This window comes from Ceratosolen solmsi, unplaced genomic scaffold, assembly GCF_000503995.2.
Source record: "Ceratosolen solmsi marchali unplaced genomic scaffold, CerSol_1.0 scaffold35, whole genome shotgun sequence".
Lineage (NCBI taxonomy): Eukaryota > Metazoa > Arthropoda > Insecta > Hymenoptera > Agaonidae > Ceratosolen > Ceratosolen solmsi.
The window spans coordinates 146,622-168,258 of record NW_011948423.1 but is presented as its reverse complement, the minus strand read 5'-3'; the positions used below and the strand labels follow the sequence as shown (position 1 = coordinate 168,258).

At 24.5% G+C, this 21,637-nt stretch overlaps 1 protein-coding gene across 1 annotated transcript; it reads left to right on the top strand.

Moving 5' to 3' along the window:
* Nucleotides 1-10,150, top strand: LOC105362077 (sodium-independent sulfate anion transporter). The gene is made up of 12 exons (XM_011499407.1): nt 1-116; nt 2,158-2,366; nt 2,978-3,173; nt 3,939-4,159; nt 5,038-5,200; nt 5,733-5,897; nt 6,331-6,492; nt 7,820-7,960; nt 8,147-8,292; nt 8,449-8,622; nt 9,676-9,838; nt 9,925-10,150. The coding sequence occupies exons 2-12, from the start codon at nt 2,160-2,162 to the stop codon at nt 10,071-10,073; spliced, it is 1,887 nt and encodes a 628-aa protein (XP_011497709.1). The 5' UTR covers nt 1-116; nt 2,158-2,159; the 3' UTR covers nt 10,074-10,150.
* The last annotated feature ends 11,487 nt before the right edge of the window (nt 10,151-21,637 follow it).

Sequence of the window (21,637 nt, the reverse complement as noted above, 5' to 3'; positions counted from 1 at the left end):
GGTAGAAAAAAGATACTAGGTTTGTATCACCAGGAGGCTAAGGTCGCGGTGGAGTCTTTTGAGTAACGAGGAACCGGCACGATGAGTGCGACAACAAAGTAAACGAATACTATAGAGTAAGTTTTCAGTGCGACATTATTTTTTATCAATTTGTTAGCTTTCTATGCGAAGCACTAAATGTAAGGTCCTTTTAAGAAGGATCTATGAATCGGTAATTGCGTTATTAATTAATTTTGTTTCTTACTCGTGAAATTTAAATTTAATCAACTTCCTTTCTAAATAGTTAACAAATTTATTGTTATTTATATGTTGCAGCACGGATCTTGATTAACAAAGATTTTTTTCTAATATGCGTGAATAATTCAGAGTTTAAACTTGATATGTTTTCTTACAGTGATATTTCATCACACACCTTAAGAATTTCATTTCTAATGTATCTGTCATAAATGATTTTTTAAATAGTAATTAAATGAAAGCGATTGCTTTATGTGAAAGATTAGAGCAACAATTATTTTAGTCTAGGAAATTTTAATCTCGGATGTTATTTTTTGAAGCATCTAAATTATTTTCGAAGGAATCAATATTGATTTGATTTAAGTGAAAATTTAAGAATAGAATAGTTTTTAATTAGATTTAAATTACATTTTATTAGTGTATAAAACATTGTATAACAATTATAATTTAATATTAGTGTAATTGATATTTTCAAGTCTTCGCATAAGATTTCATTCTATTAGAAATATTTTTAAATTTTATTTTTTTGAAATAAAAACTTTTTTTTTTAAATATTATTTTGTAAAAAAATTGATTGCAATTTATGACTTTAGAAAAAAAATTTTTATTGTGCTTAAAAACTGATAAAAATTTGTTTACTAACGTAATATATTATTTAAAATTTCTTTACAGAATATTTTGCCAATAGAACTTCTCTTATTGTATTTTATTCTCATTGAATATGTATTTAGTATATTTGTTATAGACTAATTAAATTATTATTGATTTATGTTATTTTATTGTATGTTTGAGAAAGTATTATGGAAAAGTTTTACATACTTGATTATGACGCTATAATAAATTTTCCTTAAAAGTGCCTAATATATATGTATATATATATATATATATATATATATGTGTGTGTGTGTGTGTGTGTGTGTGTGTGTGTATGTATGTGTAGTACTTTAAATATAGAAAATATAAATTAGGATTTCTGTTGATTGCTAGGCATTTAACTTTAACTAATGTAATAAATTTAAAGTTTGATCTGTTTAAACGATCTTTGTAGATCTAGAAATTTGAAAAAAAATATGAAAGATGTTTGAAGAACCGTGATAAGTTAATCATTGATTAAATAATTTTTTTTAAATCTGCATTTTCAATGAAAAATAATTAAAGTATAATATCAATGTAAAGATAAATTAAAAAGGTAATATTTTATCTTCTTACCGTGAATAAATTCCAATAGATATAAACGTTTTTATGTTAGTATGAGTTTGTATATCGCTTTCGAATATTTAGGAAATATTTAGAAAAGGAATGTTTTCATAATTAGAATAGTATTTTACCGTCGAGAAATAATATGTTATAATAATTCATTTAATTTATTTTCTCAATACATAAGTTAATAAAAACGTACTACCTGTAAAGGTTGTGTTTATTTTATGCGTATGTATGCGTTCATTACATTTTTTTTTGTTTAATTCTTAAAATGTTACTTTTGATTATTTTGACGTGATCGTTTTGCTTTCATGAGTTTCATTAATTTTTTTATTGTCCATATTGACATTTAATTTATATATATATATATATATATATTAAAATATTTTAAAAATATAATATTTAAATACAAATAAAACTAAAGACAGAATTTATGTAAAAATACAGAGGCAACAAAATTGTTTGAACCATAATGTTAAACTTTATGACTTTTAAGACAGTCAATGTTAGGTACAGCATAGTTCTATGAGAAACCTTCATTCCATACATATATACATACATCTTAACGAACTATGAACGTACATTAACTAGGAATGATATTTAAATTGAATGCATATATATATATATATATATATATATATACATATTCATAGTTATGCGTATAAACACGCACACATTATATATAGATTATTGTTGTTTTAAGAAATAAAATGATTTGTTTAGTAATGACAAGGGAAGCCAAGTCGCAGAAGCAAGGCAATATTAAAAAGAGGGGAAAAATAAAAATTAGTAAATATGCACCGATTTGTAAGTGGTTACCAAAGTACAGTAAGTACCAAGCGATTTCGGATGCTATTGCTGGTATCACACTGGGACTCACGATGATTCCTCAGAGTATCGCCTATGCTACTTTAGCTGGACTATCGGCACAAGTATGTTATTCATAATTAATATAGTAAAAACTAACGTGATCATTCGTATATAATTTGATTTATTGTAGTTTGAATTGTACCTAAAGAGAATAATATCTCTTAAGGATTGTAAAGTAATGTTACCAACCCTCTCAATTGAATGTTGGAAGATGTTGATCGTATATAAATTTTAAATAATAATTTAGAAAATATAATTTCTTGTTATAATTATAAGAAGTTTGTAGAATTCTTTAAAATTTTTATGTTTATTAATAAAAAAAAACAAAGAAGATTTTAATGAAAATGACTAAATTAAAATATTCAACAACATCAATAATATTAACTTATATAGGTATTTATTTATTAATTTATAATATAATATTGCATATAACAATTTATATCATTATTATAATCTGTATTAAATCTATATTAAAATAATTTCAAATAATCATATGTGCAGAATTTAATCGAGCACATTATAGAGACTTTGAGCCATTAACGAACATACATTTAATTATTAATATTCAATTGCAATTTTCAAAATTTTTTAAAAAAATAAGTACAAAACTGAAAAGACTGATATTTTTAACATAAAATATAATTGAATTAGATTAATTTATTAACGTGTATAGTACGGCCTCTACTCATCATTCCTTGGTGGATTTCTTTATGCAATTTTCGGATCGGTTAAAGAGATTTCGATAGGCCCGACTTCGCTCATGGCTATTTTAACAATGGAATTCACGAAAGGCACGAATCCGGACTTTGCCATTCTTCTCGCTTTTCTGGCCGGCTGTGTTGAATTTCTAATGGGTTTGTTGGATTTAGGTAAAGTTTGAATATTTTTATAATTATTCATTTAATATAATTTTTCATTTTGTAAAATATAAAATTCATATAATTTTCACATTATGTTAATTTGTAATAATTACTCTAGGCTAAGTATAGTTTGATATGATTTTGAATGAGTTTGAAAAGACAATATAATATAACAATGAATAATAATTAACCCAACAGAAGAAATAACAGTAGGGACAGTTTTTAAAAATTTTTACTTAACGAAATTGAAAATATTCGCTTTCAATGTATTTTTTAAGTGCTTATCTTATATTTTAAAAAAATATTGCTCATCTATTTACACATGTAATTTAATCGAAAATTAAATTAAAAATAAAATATCTTAAAATGCTATTTTTAGCCAAAGTGAAACTTTAATCGTCAAGGCATATTTATTTAAAATTTTATTTAAAAATTAAGTATAAATTTATATAAATAATAGAAAAATTAAGTTAAAAATACTATCATATAGTCATACACTAATTTACTATTTATGTAGTTACTTTATAAATATAATTGATATCATAAAATGTTAGTTATAAGTAATTATTAAGTGTTTAATGCATCATACAGTGAGCACATTAAAAATGTTATATACTATTATTATTAATCTAATTTTACTCTTAAAAATATTATGAAATATGTATATTATATTTATATTATATATATATATATATATATATATATATATATATATATATATATATATATACTTAATACATACAATATAATTAAATTTTTTCTCCTTAAAATTAGGATTTCTCGTGGATTTTATATCACTACCAGTTACAGCTGGCTTTACTTCTGCTACATCCGTCATTATTATTGTATCACAAATAAAAGGTCTCTTAGGTCTGAAGTTTCAATCTGCTAATTTGATTGACCAGATGGTTAAAATTTGTCAAAATCTAATGAATGTGAAACTTGGAGATACACTCTTAGGAGTTTCAACTATTCTAATATTACTCTGTCTTAAAGTATGTATGATTACTTATAAATTAAGAAAAACAAAAAATACTGTTTAATTTGAAATATTGAGCTATATGTTTTTATAATTTCAAACGCACAGTTACATCTTACAATTACACAGAAATTTGTATAACAACATAGTTATAAAAAGTATTGTTTGTTAAATATCTTTAAATTTATAATCTATTCGTATGAGTAAATAATATGTCGCGAATATATATTGACGTTCCATGCATGTATTTGTACTTGTTGTTCTTATATTTTAAATTAGATTTAATAAAATAATACAAATAAGATTTTTTTTATTATAAATTTCATTGAGAAAATTATTTAAAAGTTTTTGAATATTATAAACAATATTTAATAGTAAAATGCAACAATTACAAATTATAAACACAAATATAATTACAAACGTTTAATTAAATCGAAAATTACTTATCTATTAAATATAATTTCTTTCCAAATAATTTATATATTTATAATAAATAGATTATATATAAGAAAAACCCAAATATTTTAATTATATACTGGAAAGTTGCATGAATATAAGTATACACAATTCATAAATGCTATTGTAATCTTACAAGTAATCAAGCGTTTTCTTTTACTTTATTCAATTCATTAATAAATATAATTTTAATGCTAAATCATTTAACGTTTTACAGTATAATTGTCGTATAGAATAGTAGTATATATTCTAACATTACAATGTTGCAGTATTGCAGTATTATAATTTTCATATTATAATTTTTTACAAACAATTTTTCATTACAATATGTACATTTTATAATGGTAAATTAGCAATTAATATTAATAATATCAAAATTAAACTAATATTCATCAATTTCTTAAGTCATTATTTATTGTCCTTATTTAATGTCTACAGAATTTAAGTAATGTGAAATTCACAAATGATGGACTTCGCCACGTCATCGTGATAAAGGCACTTTGGTTCTTTTCCGTTGGCCGTAATGCTCTCATTGTTTTGATAAGCTCCGTAATTACTTTTTATCTTCATCAAGCCGGACAAACGCCATTCGTACTTTCAGGTCTGATATCAAGGAAGTAACTATTCCTTTTAAATATTATATATATATATATATATATATATATATTCATGCATACGCAAACTTGCATGTAACATGCAAATTTTGCATAAAGAAAAATACGAGGAATACATTTCATTCAGTATATTAAACAATTTAATGAAACTATCAGAACATTAAATTCTGTATTGAGTTGTAATAATAATATTATAAACAAAGTTTATGTGATGCCGTACTTTTAGAATTATAATTTTAAATCATCAATAAAAGTATGCAGATAATTTTTAAAGGACAAATACGCTCATGTAGAATATTAAAAATAAACAAAATAATTATAGATTAATTCTTGAAAATTAAAATTAGTTAAAAGTAATGGTGTCTATCATATTGATAAGAGTTGTTGGCACGATTATCAAAGACGTATTATTTACATAGTTATTTGTTTAAGAGACAATTAATTATTAAGTCAGTATTTGTTGCTTTTCCTTGTTCCAGTTCTATTTTCTTCTCAAAGTAATAAATATATAATTTATAGGTACCGTGCAATCGGGACTTCCAAGTATTAAGCTTCCAAATTTCACTACTGTCGTACAAAATCAAACGTATAGCTTTATGGATATATGTTCTCATTTAGGATCAGGTATAATTGTAATACCACTCGTCTCTGTTCTCGCTAATGTCGCGATTGCTAAGGTTTTTTGTAAGTATTTTGAACTTCAAATTTTATACTTTAAATAGTTATTGTTTTTATAAATCTGTGATTCCTAACATCTGTGTTTGGATTTAATGTCCAAATTTGTAATAAATAACAGTACTGTTATATTTTATAATTTAATACGTATCAATGTTATAGCTAATTAGTCAATTATGACAGTCGAATGTTAGATATTAATATAATTAGGAATAATAATTAATTTATTCAATTACATTGTAATTAAGATGCATTTACATGGATCTGGAAATAAAGCAAAGTATAAAATAGAAATTTGACCTATTTGAATTAAAAATTAAAAATTATTGGATAATTATAAGTAGCCTTTATTAAAATAAACTTTTATTAAACGATTTTTCTACTAAATAGAATTTCAATGTCAAAGAGATCTACAAGACTAAATGAGTAATTTTAATTTTAGCTAGCGGCTCAGGGTTTAATGCCTCCCAGGAAATGCGCACATTGGGACTGTGCAACTTGTTGGGAAGCTTCGTAAGCTCCATGCCGATTTGTGGAGCTTTTACGCGTAGTGCAGTCAGCCATGCAAGTGGTATTCAAACGCCTATGGCTGGCATTTACTCCGGTATGAATATTTTATTACAATATTTGCGCGTAAATGTATAATACTTACTTTTCATCATATTTATGGGAATATCGTCAATGTGCTCCTGACTGAATTATCTATTTTTAATTATTTAAATTATGTCTTCACTAATATAGTGCTACATAATTAAGACCTATGAATGACATTAGCTTGATATAATTTTTTTTCATGCGAGGCTTTCTCAATGTACTTGTGATCGCGAATTTAATAGAAACAAGAGGTTTTTATAAAATTATACTTTGCGTTAAATCGACATAACATGCATTATCAAACGAGCCTTACAATTTAAACATTATGTAATATATAGATGATTTATAATTTTAGCGTATAATATTGATGAAAGGAATCAAATCGAAGAATGTTTATTAAAAAGAAATTAAAAATATTTTTTCAATAATATTTTTATAATAAATACACATATTATAATAGAACATACATATTATAAATGTATTTTTGTTGCAGCTACGCGTTTGACATGTTTTTATCGATCGGATAATTTTCAACATTGCTAATAACTGTTGCTTTAAACCAATATCTTAAGAAATAAAAGAGAAAAGGTATTTCATTCAGATCCATTATTAAAATATAATGAAAGTATCTTATATTTCTGGTATTACAATGCTATATAATAAGATTATAACGAGTAATCATTGTTGCTTTCTTTCCTTTGAAAGTAAAAAAAGTACTAAAATATTGTTATCCTTGCGTTTCTTATATATCTAGATTATCTTATTTTTTCAAATCAAGAGTCAAATCAAAACTTAATTAATTAACTCCATACAAAATATACGTAAAAATTCTTAAATTTCAGTACTACAACGTCCTATAAATATAAAATAAATATGATAAATTTAAGAAAATAATGTACATCATATAGTATTATTGGTTAGTTTTAGAAAGTAGCATAGTGTCTAAGGAATATTTATTGCCGATTTTAATATATTTTATTAGAGCAATTACTTTTTTATTTATATCATATAATTTGCATTGTATCATATTTATAATTTATGTAATAATACACGATTTAATTATTTGAATATCTCTTAGCTTCATCAAAAAAATTTAATTTTAAAACATTGTGCATGGATATTGTACTTGCTTATTTCTTCGTCATACCCAGTTAATCGATCGTAAATATTTTATTTATCGTAAATGAAAATTCAATGCAATACATTAAAATAATTGAACTAATATTTTCAACAGAAATGCTTAATTCGTAGTCATTCGTTGTAGATTGTAGATTAACTTATAAAATTATAATATAATATCTATTTTTTGTATTTTTTTTACTTATTTTATTTTATAGGAATTCTGACGATGTTGGCATTGAGCTTTCTAACACCCTACTTTTATTATATTCCAAAAACAGTTTTATCAGCCGTCCTTATAAGTGCTGTAATTTTCTTAATTGATTGGAAAATAGTTCAACAACTTTGGCGAGGAAGCAGTAAGTATACATGACGGTTATGCAATCAATATAGTTTTGTTTGCATTAGTTTCATAAGGATTAAATTTATTTACCATTATCTAGAGAAAATGAAAAATTCCAAAAACCCATTTAATATTTCTATTTTATACTTTCTATTATACTTTTCATTCGAATATGGACTTTAATTAATTTGTTTTGTCTTAGAAAGGGATGCTATAGCGTCCATTGGAACGTTTTTCGTCTGCATTATCTTGAATGTGGAAGCTGGACTTTTGGTTGGAATTGTTTTTAATATCCTGTATCTATTATATTTGTCAGCTAGACCAGCGATTCAAGTAACCGAGCGAATGGTATGTTAAAAAGTTTTATTTCTTCATATTTTTTATATCGTGTAAACAGGAGATAAAAATAAGCTTAAAAATACGTATGTGCAGAAGCAATTAATTGGTATTAGATGTTCCATGACACATTATTTGAAATCCCAAAAGAATTTTTTTTTACTTCAGGTTACTTTAGAACTCAAATATTTATCAGTTCAACCGGACGTCGGCTTATTCTTTCCAGCTGTCGATTTTATAGTTAATAAAATTTCGGAAATTGCAGATGAGCGAGCGTCTGACAATATTCCTATAGTTGTAGACTGCCAGAGGTTCCGTGGCGTGGATTATACCGCAATTAAGGTAATTTTCTAATTGTGTTATAATTAAGTATTACAATGTTATTTGGGTAAAATAAACCTGTGCGAAAACACGTAAGAATTTTGTATTATACTGTGTACCTTAATCAATGTTTCTTTCATTATTAACATTTTCAAACGAATTGCAAATACATTTATAAATATGACGAATACTTAGATATTTTTTGCAATAATTTTATTAATAAAAAATATTTCATAAATAAATTTAAACTTTTCTAATATTTATGTATTTCATAATAAATAAAACATTATTTTATTAAGATTGCTCATTTTTATGAAGCAAAGATAGTAATAGGTTTTAAAATTCTTTGAAGGAGGCTCACTTAATCCATTTAAGTGCTTGTGATTTAATCGATCGTGTAACTAATAGATTTTGTGATTGTAATAAGTGATTGAATTATTTATTCTATTTATGTTCAATTTGTTATTAAATAAATAATTAATCTTTAATAAAATACTAGATTTATTTTTATATCTCTTTATTTCTAAATTGATGTTTGTTTCGTATGGATACGGTACATGAAACGCATATAAAAATCTTTCAATAATGTAAGTGACAATAGATTATTAATATTTAATATGTTTAATGAACTTAATTAGTAAATATTGAATGTGTATAAATAAATGGTGCAAGAAAACGCTTCACTTGCTGAAAATACTCGTCTATTGCAAGTTTTGTTTCAAATTTAACAATTGGATATTTAATGCATTTTAATTTCAAATTACGTAATAAAATGAAAAAATTTATTGTCAATATAAGCAAATCCATAAGACATATTTTAAATTTATAGAATTATAAATTTATCATATTTATACAATTCAACATTCTTATGATAGCAAATACTAAAACATTTTCTGTTAGAAATAATAAGTTTTGTTTATAATATGCAATATTTTAATAATACATTTTTTAATTATTTCTAAATAAATCTTTTAAAAGACATTATATTTGCAAATGCTACTTATCGTTTACTTTATTAATTACATTGTATATTCTGTAGTTTTGAAATATTACTAATAATTTTTTTTATTACAGGGTTTAGAAAGACTTTCCAAAGATATTAATGAACGAAATCAATGTTTATGGTTTGTTAATCTTAATTCCAAGGTAACAAATACTATACAAAAATTAGGTGACTTAAATAATTTGAAGATATTGAAAGACGAAAGTGAAGTTATAGCAATCCTGTGTGAACATGGTAAGCGTATGGATAAAATTAATAAAAATGTAAATAAAAAATATATTCCTATTAATGTGTAATTAAAATATTTGTAATTTTAATAGATTCCGAAAGTATTATAAATTTCAAATTTGTTAAGGAGAAGCCCAAAAAAGAAATACCCATGCAAACTATTATTACACCTATAGAAGTTGAATCTCTTCTTACTAAGGAGCATAACATAAATCCACAAACAAAAAACAGAAGTTCATAAACGATGAAGTAGTCAATATGATTAGTTAATATTAAATTATTAGTACAAATATAATAAATGTGAATTATTGTAAATTTTTCATACTGATTTTCATTTAAGCTTATAATATACTATAAATATGTAATTATGATGAATTCATAAAATTTAATAATTGAACTATAAATTATTTTATATTTTTGTGCAAAATTTATAAAATTTAATCATTGAACAATGAATTATTTAATATTTTGTATAAAATTTAAGAAATATTTATTAAAAATATTTTTGGGCAAAAAATTTTATATTAATTATTTCTTCGTAATCAAAAAATTTATATATAATTATTTCAACGTTAAACATTATATATATAAATACTTTTAAATTCATTTTTATCATATTTATATTGTTTTATAAAAAGTTAATCTAAAATTGCTTGGTAATTAGTCATGAGGTGATTATTTTAATGTAGTTCAGTCTATTCAATAGGAATTTTTCAATGATTAACAAAATACAAGATTTTAATTTCATAATATATATTATAGCTATTTATCCACTTAGATGGTTTTTCACGTTGATCATGATATATTGCTATAATTATTTTCATAATTTCGATTTCAATCATATTTTCCTCGATTTTTGACTGAGAATTCAGTTGAACGAATTGCATTATCACCGAAATCCATACGAAGTTTAAAATATCTTCAAAATTGAAATATATTAGATTATCACATATAGCCACAGCTATGCATATTAATTTATAAAGTATAATATTATTCTCTTTGTAATCCTTTATGTCGTTTAAAAGTCCCGATAGGAACTCTATGTTTTTCATATTTATGTGATATTTCTCTGGATATGCTAAAAAGTATTCGTGTGCTTCATTTTTGTACATTATTTTCATACAATCATTGATTATTGAATTTCGATTCAGCATTTGCGATTGAAATACTTTTAATGCATTCATTATTGAATTATAACATTGATAAGTTGAATCATGCAATTTGTCTGTAATAGTTACTAATTCTGTATCAGGATTAGCTGTTAACAAATGCGATGTTGTAGAATTAATGGCATTTAAATCTGTTGTACTTTCAGTTATAGGTATATCTAAATTATTTTCTAAATATTGATTAAACGCCAAAATCCATTCATTAGTTGTGCTTATAATATATTGATAAATATGTGCCAAAACATTTTTAATTATTGACTCATATTCTATCGATATAGTTGTTACATTCCATTTTTTTAATCTATGTTTTAAATATTTCCATATAAAACCAATAGCTATATCTGTAATCTTTGATTTATTCTCTGTAAACTTTCTAGCTCCATTCATCAAAAGAATCCTTATTATTTCTGTACAATTAAAATTCTCTATACTTGCCAAAATTATTTTCAAGTTTCTGAAGTATTCTAATTCAATATTTATATTTGAGAAATTTATGGAACTTGGTTTATTCTTATTTGAGTTATTTTCTCTCGATAAGTCATTGTTTAACGATGTATTATCTATTAACATTTCTGCAAAGTCTAAAATTTTTTGGAAATTGGAGTCTTTTCTTGATAATGCATCTAATGAATTTCCCATAAGGAACTTGAAAAATGACTCCTGATTATTTACTTTCTTTACAGATCTAATTATTTGTTCGTTTTGTTTTATATTATTATTTGTATTGGGTTTTACTTTTCTTACTAATCTTTTGAATTGGTTTCTGCGTTTTTTTTTGCAAAGAGACTTTTGATATTCATTTATTATTTCATCTTGTTTCGATTGAATTAATTCAGATGCAAATTGAAAGCTGACAATAGAGTTATAAAATAATAGAAGGTTTATACCTAAAGCTAATGCATCTTGAAATGGGACCTTCTTAGATTTTTTAAAATTGTTAACAAAAGTCATAGAATTCGTTACTAGTCCACTAGTGCTAAAAGCAGTATTTCCAATAATAGCTGCATTATGAATAAATTTAACAGAATTCCCTACGTTTCTACCCTTGTTTAGAGCTTTTGACATTATTGTAGATGTAGCATTATAAGTACCTATACAGACATTGTCTAATATTCCGAGATAACTTGAGATGGTCTCCATATTAGTTGGCATTATTGATTGGCAGTGTTTGCTGCGATCGTGTAATTTACGCACTGCTCTGCCACTGGTCCATAACGTACTGATGCATTTTCCTACCTGAACTGTACAATAAAAATGAATATACATATGATTTTATTAAGAATTATTCTTAATAAGTATAATTAATTATTATATTAGAATTTATAATAAATTAATTATAATAGGCTGAATTCATATTATTATTTATAGAATTTTTTTTTTTTAAATCAATACAAATTTTCTCATTTATTTTTAATAAGATTTAGTTACTTAATTATATAAAATAAAATTTGTTAATTTTTTACCACTACTGTTTATTGTAGCACCTATTGGATGAAATGAGGCAGCAATTGCAACACCCATCAATCCAATATTGATAACATTACATACTGTATCTATATTATTGCATACTTTGTTATTTATAAATTTTTCAATCCACACAGGACAATAGTCTTCGGACCATATTTCTCTTAAGTTAGCTTGGTAAATACCATTTTTGGGGACATACATAGTACATTGTGACAGTTCATTATTTTGTATGAAATCATCCCAAGATTCATATATCCTCGCATGTTCATCAATATATATTATATCAGATAATGATGAATTATATCCCTTTTTTACTTTAATTACTGCATGCGTTTCAATGAGGTCACACAATTTATCATCTTTACATGCTACCGCAGCTTTGTGATTATATGTAAATATATATAATCCACAGCATTGAATTAATGGAACATTAGGCGTAACTATGGTATTGTAAATTCGATCAATTATATTGTTGCTTTTTTGGTCTAAAGGTGTTTCGAAAGAATCTAAAATTTTGCAGGTACGTTCGTCAAAATTTTCCAAACTAAATACAATTGAAATATATTTTCTAAGGCATTTAAAATTTCGAAAATCATACTCATTCCAGTCACTGATTTGATCATAAATATTTTGATGAAATTCCATTGCTTTGGTTTTGAAATATGACTAAAACATACATATTAAAAATTTTTAATATGAATTATAAATTATGGATTATTAATAAAACGATTCTCACATCGATATTGTGCACGGCCATATTGAGATTAATAGTAAGTATAAAATGGGATAATGTCAAACTGCAGATGTAGATTTATGTAGAGTTAATTGTGAATGTATAAATAAATTAAAATAACGAAATACTTAAAAAGTTAAATTCCTACACTCGACTACATGTTAATATTGCAACAGAATTGGAGCTTCCTAAACGTTTATATTAATGAGATAATGGTTTTATATAGTTTTATATTGTAAAACTCTGTGCACGATTCGCCTGTCTTTCGCATTCATTCGCACTCTTACGGACTCTGCTTACGTAAGTCGGTACTAAGCAAAGCAAAATAATATTAGTATACGCAATTGTAGGTTAACACGTCCATTTAAATTATAAGTTATAGACAAATGAATTGTAAATAGTCCGTTAATAATAAAGTATTTTTTCAAACAAATCTGCTTTCTAATACAGATGCAACAATTTTGCTATTTGGTTTATTTTTTTTTAATTTTTTAATTTTTAAACAGAAATTGCTCAAGTTATTTATAAAGTATAATCATTTATTTGATATTTATATTTGATATGATAGATTTAGATTTATAAATATATACAAGTTGAAAATTTATATTAATATATAATGCAAAATGTTATAAGAGGTTTGATATTTTCGAATAATAATAGTATGAATGAGAAAAATTATACATTACATGTATGATTATTAAATGTATATATATATATTATTATTATTATTAATTAATAATTTACTAAATACTGTATACTAACTAATAAAATGTTAAGTGTGTGTAAATAATTATATATTTAAAAAACAAGATAATTATATTATTCATTTTAATGTACTTATAATTTACGATATCTTTTAAAATATATATTTTGTGTTATGAACATAATTAAAATTGTCAAATAAATTACTTGGTGTAATTTTTTATAGTCCAAATAGTTATTTTGTAGAGTAGATGCATTATAAAATATGAAAAATTATATTGTAATTCTCCTTTTATTCTCTTCATGTTATATAAACTTAAACAAATTGTTTTACAATTTGCTGTAATATTTAATAGGAAATAAAATATTGAAAAAATATTTAAAACTTCATTGAAAATTAAATTTGGTAAACTACAAAAATTTTGTTATAGTATTTTAATTTATGTGATTGATAGTAAATATAATGGGGAACAATGTATAATATTAAAAAATATATATATATATATGCCTTGAAATATTGTTTGAAATAGGATATTCTTATTATAAAACAAACACAATCATTAATAAAAAATATAATTATTTCATTGTTGTTAAAGTAATCGTGATTTATTGCCACGTAAATCAGGAAGAAGTAGACAACTGATATTCATTTACTTTAATAAAACATAATTAAGTAAAATTATTTAACAAAAATATCATTTTAAATATTATCATTAGGGTACTAATACCACCAGTGTATTTTGCCATAAGTCTTCTCGAGCTTTAAGAAATATATATTAACATTTTCATTTTTACTAACAAGTTAATACAATAGTAAACCAACTTTAGCACTTAAAAAATTATATATAAGAATCAGGATTTTTTTTATGTATTTTTTTACTAATCATGGAATATAATAAGAGTAAGAAAGTAGTAAGTAAGACAAACAAATTTTTTAATACATTTTTAGTATAAAATTATTTATTAACATTTGTTATTAAAATTTGTTGAAAAAGTTGTACATTAAATAAATTGAAATGTTAAATTCAAATAAATATGTTACAAGTTATGAATTGTAGATAAAATTAAAAATGCCTATGTATTATTTATTAACAAGATAGAGTTTTTGCAAGAATTTTTTGTATCTTAATGTGTCAATGTATTTGTTACTTTAATTTAAATATATAATTATAATTTCTTCCTCAATTATATAATTACTTTATACTAATTTTAGTAGAATCATTCATTAATTTTAATTCAAATAATAAAAAAATATATATTTCATTATTATGATTTATTCATGATTGTATTAAATATTTCTTAACTTTTTTTAATTTTATTGTAAAAAGCTGATTGGAATATTAATACTTTTAACTTTTTTCTGTTATGTTATTTTTGTTAAGTTATTGAATGTAAAGGATATTTGATAGATTGAAACGTAAATAGTATATATAGGAGAACGTATTATAAAATATCTTGAAATAATTGTTTTATAAAAAAATCGCATCAAATAAAAATTTGTGAATAATTAAATTCTAACGATGTAACAAATTAATCTGAGATTTCAACGGTTTTGAGAAATTAAATAAAAAGAAGATAAGATTGTAGCAGCATTAAAAAATATTTTCACGTATAAAAATATAATTGACCAAGAGTAGCTATATAAGTGAAATTGATTTTTGTAATTTTTTTTTTATATTATTTGAATGAAATCGATAATAAAGTTGTACAATATATATATATATATATATATATATAAATTTATTGAACTAAAGGTTGCAATAATACAAAGTTAAAAGATTTTAAATTATGGAGGTGCAAATTATTATGATAAAATTATTGTAAAATCACCGGGTTATCTGTATTTCGTTATTGAACATATTTGTTAACTTTTTTATAAACAAAATTAAATACGTCGTCAGAAGATGGAAATATTAATATAAAAATGGCGCGGATGAAATTTATAATTATTAAAATAATTAAAATCATATCTTAATTAAAAACAAAATAAAATAAAAATCTTTAATTTTTAAAATTAATTTTAAATTGTATATATCCAATATTTTGGCAATTTACGAAATATAAATTTTTCATTATATTCCAAACAGTAAACTACTACTATTTTATTAATTTATTATTTTAATTTGAATGATTGTACGATACATGGTAAGTTTATGCCAATTATAATTGAACTTCAAATAAACAGAAATTAAACTTAGTGGTAAAAGTGCAATATCATTACTGAAATCTGAAATCTTTTCAGACATCCTTAGAGAGATCACATAGTTAATTTGTAATTACAATTGCACAAGTTATAATTAATATTAGTTGTTATTTTAAATAAATTTATACAATAAATATTACTTTCATTAATATTAGATGATCTATAATAATATCGTTAAAACATTTTGTTCTTTTTTTGGTAAGTTCCTATACGTCTGTATTTAATTTAATTAATGATTGAACTCTTGTATATAAGCCGGCAAAAATCACTTATTAATCTAATAGTATTTTTCTCTTTGTGACACGCGACACGAAGGTGAAGGCAAATGTCATAAACTTGTTCAAATTATTACTACAGCATAGGGTTTGTGAAGTCGTTGAGTCAAGTGAAATAACAACTTTCCCTAAATTGGTGTCCTTGCTGTGTTTACGTAATTGTCCGTTCGTTTCAATTCATATGTCCGACGTTATATTTAATCAACAATGTCTTAATTTTTTTTCTACATAGAACTAAGTCTGATCAATATATTTATCATATAGAATATTTATGATTTTACGAAAGAGATCAGCAACTATTACTACACTATACTAAGTCCGAAAATAGTTGTGTGTAGTTGAATTTTGTGTATATATGCGGTATCGCTTTTAAGCTGTGGGAAATATAGGATTAAAGATTTAATAGAAAAATCGAGGAACTATGACGTTCGATGGTATAAAATATATAGGCGTTCTTTTGTTATTGCACTTTTATTTAATCATGCTCGGTTGATGTTGCGTGTAATTGAGTTTGTATTCTGCAATAGAATATAGATCGCTCAAATCTACACCAACGCTCAAATTAGTTGCCGAGAAATATATTCGTCACTTTCGTTAAACGGCGATCCATTGATATCTGTACTGCGTTGGATCCATTTCCCACGTTTTCCACTTGTTCAATAAGAGATGTATTCGATCCACGACAATTTCAAGTGAAACTGATGTTTTTGTTACCAACGCGAGCGTGTGTTATTGGCATATTTACTTTGCGCATATATATATATATATATATATATATATATATATATATATGTATATATACATCGACTAAATTAATGACAAACTGATATAATTTATGTGATACAAGAATATGAAACAAACATTACTGCTTTAGGCAAAGCAGAGATGAAAGGGAAAAATGTTTAAGTTATTATGCCAAGAAAGTGAGTGGAGTGGTCATAAGCGTAATAATTGCAAATGGTTTTAAACACAAGTAAATAACTCATTGCGTAGGAGGATAAGCCAATCAGTTTATCGCTAAACATCGGTGCATACCGAAAGTGCAGTCCTGGTGCGCAGAGTTAATGTGCATAACTTCACTTTGTTCGTTGATGTATGTTGGCAGACATGGCGATGGTTACTGCTGTCGCTACAAGGTCCGCGGCATCCTTCCTCACTATATTATGCGCGAGAATGCTTTGTTTCTATCCTTTTTTTTCTTTACTTTTTCTTTTTTTTCCCTTTTTTTCCCTTTTTTTTGTCAATGATTCCGATGACATTAAGCTTGATTCGTTTGACTAAGAGTACGGTTTTCCTTATCTATATATAGATTTTTGATTAAATGCGCGATGCGATGATGCGTTTAGTATGTTATGTTCTCAGCGTTTAATAAAATAATAATATGAAAAATGACAACGTTTTTCGTTGCAAAATGTGACGAAAGTATGCGAGTGAAAATTTTATATAGTTTTTTATTTCGTATTACGGCGCTGCGCTGTATTGCATATGGTTATGTATACTGAATAATTAAGTCTTTTTCATAACGCATATGACGATCATAATATGTGTTGTGGGTATTGTATTTATAAGAGTAAGAGATACTTTTGAATTAATAAAGATATTTCTAAAAATTTATGAAAATAATGGACAAATTATTAACTTTCGAAATATACATATCAACGCAAACCGTTTTACGTTTTATCGAAGAATATAGTTTTTTTATTTCGTGGATTCGAAATTGTTCAATATATATTAAACATTATAATGGTATGTGCTCATTTATTTTTAATACCTATTATTGACCTACATAAAATTATCATAAAAGACTTCTTTAAAATATACTGATTAATAATAATTAATAATAATAATTCACGTAACGATTTTAAATAATTCATTGTTACTTATGTAAGAAAAAAATTATTAACTTTATTTTGAAATCGCATATGAAGTTGTGACACATGTATAGCGAGGAAAAAGTATTATTTAAATTTAACAATATTCAACTTTATATACTTATAATCTTATAATAAAATTTTACATTCTATTTTGTGGGTATTTAAGATTAATACAGAATTTTTTAACGTTAATTTGTAATATTGTTTAATATTGCTTAAAATATTCTTATTTATCCAAACTTAATAATTTATTAGTAATATTTCAATATTCCAATGAAAATACTTTGCTTTTTATTTCATTATTTTATAAATAAAACAATATATTTTATATTATATATCAAAGAACTGTAAGGTATCATATGTATAAGAATAATATTACTTTTAAACATTGTTTAAAATACAATTTACTACATACATAAATTAAAAATTTACCATTAAAATGTTACGGCTTCTCAAGTATCTAATGAACATTAATTTTACGATATTTTTTAGTTGTAAAAATTATTTATCTTCTTTCTTTCTTTTTTTCTTTCATACTTACTTTTCTTTTCTTTTTTTCTTCTTCTTTTTTTTAACACAAAGTTCAAGATAGAATTAGATTAAATTATTATCATTATAGAATGAAAAAATTGTATTCTAATGTTTTGTCGCATAGACTAAAATTAAGCAAATACATGATCGTTATAGCCAACAGATGAAAAGTTTATCCAGTAAGACGGAGACTTGTGAGTGCTGACTAGCCCCCATCATTCTATATTCCAAAAATTAAAAAAGAAGAGTACGCTTATGCAGTATTGACGATCTTTCCAACAATTGAAATTGGGCACGAACGAATTTTCCAGTAGAAGTTTTATACGAATGATTATAGTAGAATTTTAGATTAATGATATAGTAGAATTACAGTAGAATTTATACGAATTGTATTTTCATTTTTATCACGATTGCAGTAATATATCGTTTAATCTTATTTTAGTAAGTAAATGTAAATTAAGAGCATTTACGTAGATGACCAAGTTATGAGTAAATCGTTAAATATTTATAATGTTTGTAAATGAGCAATAAATTTTTATTATTACGTTATTTGGCCTAAAAAGCATTTACGGAAAGTATTTGGAGAAAGAGAAGGGTGGCTTCCTTATGTACACCTCTATGTTGTATATAATTATATATCATTATAGAATTATTTTGCATTTTTCATTAAGTTACATTTTCCATCGTTTTCTTGTAAGTGTTTTTATTTTCCTATTAACATGTAATTATAAGCATTGTAGCTGGATAATGTTTTCAATCCAAATTTGATTTCATTTTATAAATATTCATTATTATATTGTCGTAGTTAATCTTGTGAAATAGTGTGCCGTTAATTATAAATTATGATAGTGTAAGAGTGAGAGTAAGAATACAATTATACAACAAATTATTTATGTGGTGAAAATTTCTACATTATTTATGAGAATCGGAATGTTGAGACAATATTTGGATTGGCTTCAGTTGTAATTTAGGTCAGTTTTTATATCTGCCATGTGTAGAATTGGTAATTTTAATTTTTTCAAAAATGTTGCTGTACATGATATATATATATATATATATATATATAAATAATTTTACTTATAATTTAATCAAGATATATGCTTGAACATAAATAATATATTTGTTATAAGAAATAGCTTAAAACTGAAACATTAAAATATTATATCTTTTATTATTTAAACAATAAGAATTATTAACAATAAGAATTATTAAAATATTTGAACGATTTGGATTTCTCATTTTACAACTATTCCGAGAAACATAAAATTAAATTAAACATTGAAATTTAGTATTTTCGGCAAATATATAACTTATATAAAGAATAATAATGGAAAAAACAAACAATGGAGTTATCATTGTAGATTACTAGATGTTGTTATGAACTTCATTATGATAAAAATAAACAATATAAGGTGATTTTAAAGATCGAAGCAAATTTCATTTACTTAGTACAGATCATAAATATTATTTTCACATATATTAGATAAGCTAAATATCATATATATTAATATAATTTTAAAATCTTCAAAATCAATTATTTTAGACCCATAGTAGTGAATTTCACACACGCGCGCGCGCGCGTATAATAGGTTTCACGTATATATATATATATATATATATATATATATATATATATATATATATATATATACATATATATATTTATCAAAATGCGCGTATGTCAAAAATTAATAAAATAAAGATATTCTCTACTACAGTTTTGCTAGTGTATAAATAAAAAATGGAGATACGCAATAGTTGAAACGTTAAAATATTATATTTCATTACAAGATAATTTTAGTTTTCCCTCTCGATAAGTTTCCAGTTCCATTCACCCTTTATAACTTGACCAGGGGACTTATGTCTCACACTGTTTTACATTTCTCTTTCAACAAATTTAACAAGGACATCAAGTCAGAGTTGATATAACATAAGGTCTATGGTGAAATTCCTGCGTCAATAACGCACGATAGTATTATTACGTGAGTAATACAATCGGCTTCCATATTATTAGATTTTCCAATGCCAAATATTCAAGTTCAAATGCCTCGAATGTCAATCTTTCTGTTATTATTATTATCATCCAATCGCTCTTTAGCGAATAAACATAAGGGCAATTAAGTATAGTGACATTGGAAGCATTAAGCTATTGCTATTAGCTATTGCTACAGCGTTTAGCTATTGCTACGCTACCCAAAGTACGGTAAGAGAGAATAAATAAAAAGTAAGGATCGCGTCTTGCCACTGGTTCCGGAACCCGGAGGCTCTTTCGCGCTCACCGGCTGGCTCTCCGGTTTTCATGGCCGCGACTTTGAAAGTGAAGTCAGAGCGTCTGTACACACTCTCTACAAAAATCTTGGCGGGCGTGGTTTGCCAAGGCCCAAGAAATTCTCCTACGCCCTTGTTTTTGCATCGGGATTCAATTGAATCGCCACTCGCCTCGCCTCTCGTATGTTTTTATTTTTCTTTGCGAATTTTGCTGATCCGATATCAAAGTGAACTTTACTTTACCGATGTACTGTCTCGGACGTGACTTATTTGTGCACTCAGGGCTATCTTTCCAATGTATATTTGAATAATTGCAATGGCCTGCTCCGCTATTTGGAGCTATACATCTCGTTGAATTTAAAAGTAAAAGGTTAATGTGTATACATTGAGCGGTTAAATGATGTTAAATATTTAACTGCGCAGATCATTTTCAAGACGAATTTTACGTCTGGATATTTAATTGGCAACACATATTTGCCAATATCTAGGCGATAATTTTATGATTTTATGATTGCGATGAATGATTCGTTATTAGCAAAAATGTATTATATTTATAAGAGCATTATCGCTTTTAATCCACACT

Bases quoted from the DNA above. Each gene is read 5' to 3' on its own strand.
- LOC105362077 (XM_011499407.1), top strand. From the start codon at position 2,160: ATGACAAGGGAAGCCAAGTCGCAGAAGCAAGGCAATATTAAAAAGAGG. The intron at 5,898-6,330 runs GTAAGTATTTTG...TTTTAATTTTAG, and splicing joins CGCGATTGCTAAGGTTTTTT to CTAGCGGCTCAGGGTTTAAT. The intron at 8,623-9,675 runs GTAATTTTCTAA...TTTTTATTACAG, and splicing joins TGGATTATACCGCAATTAAG to GGTTTAGAAAGACTTTCCAA.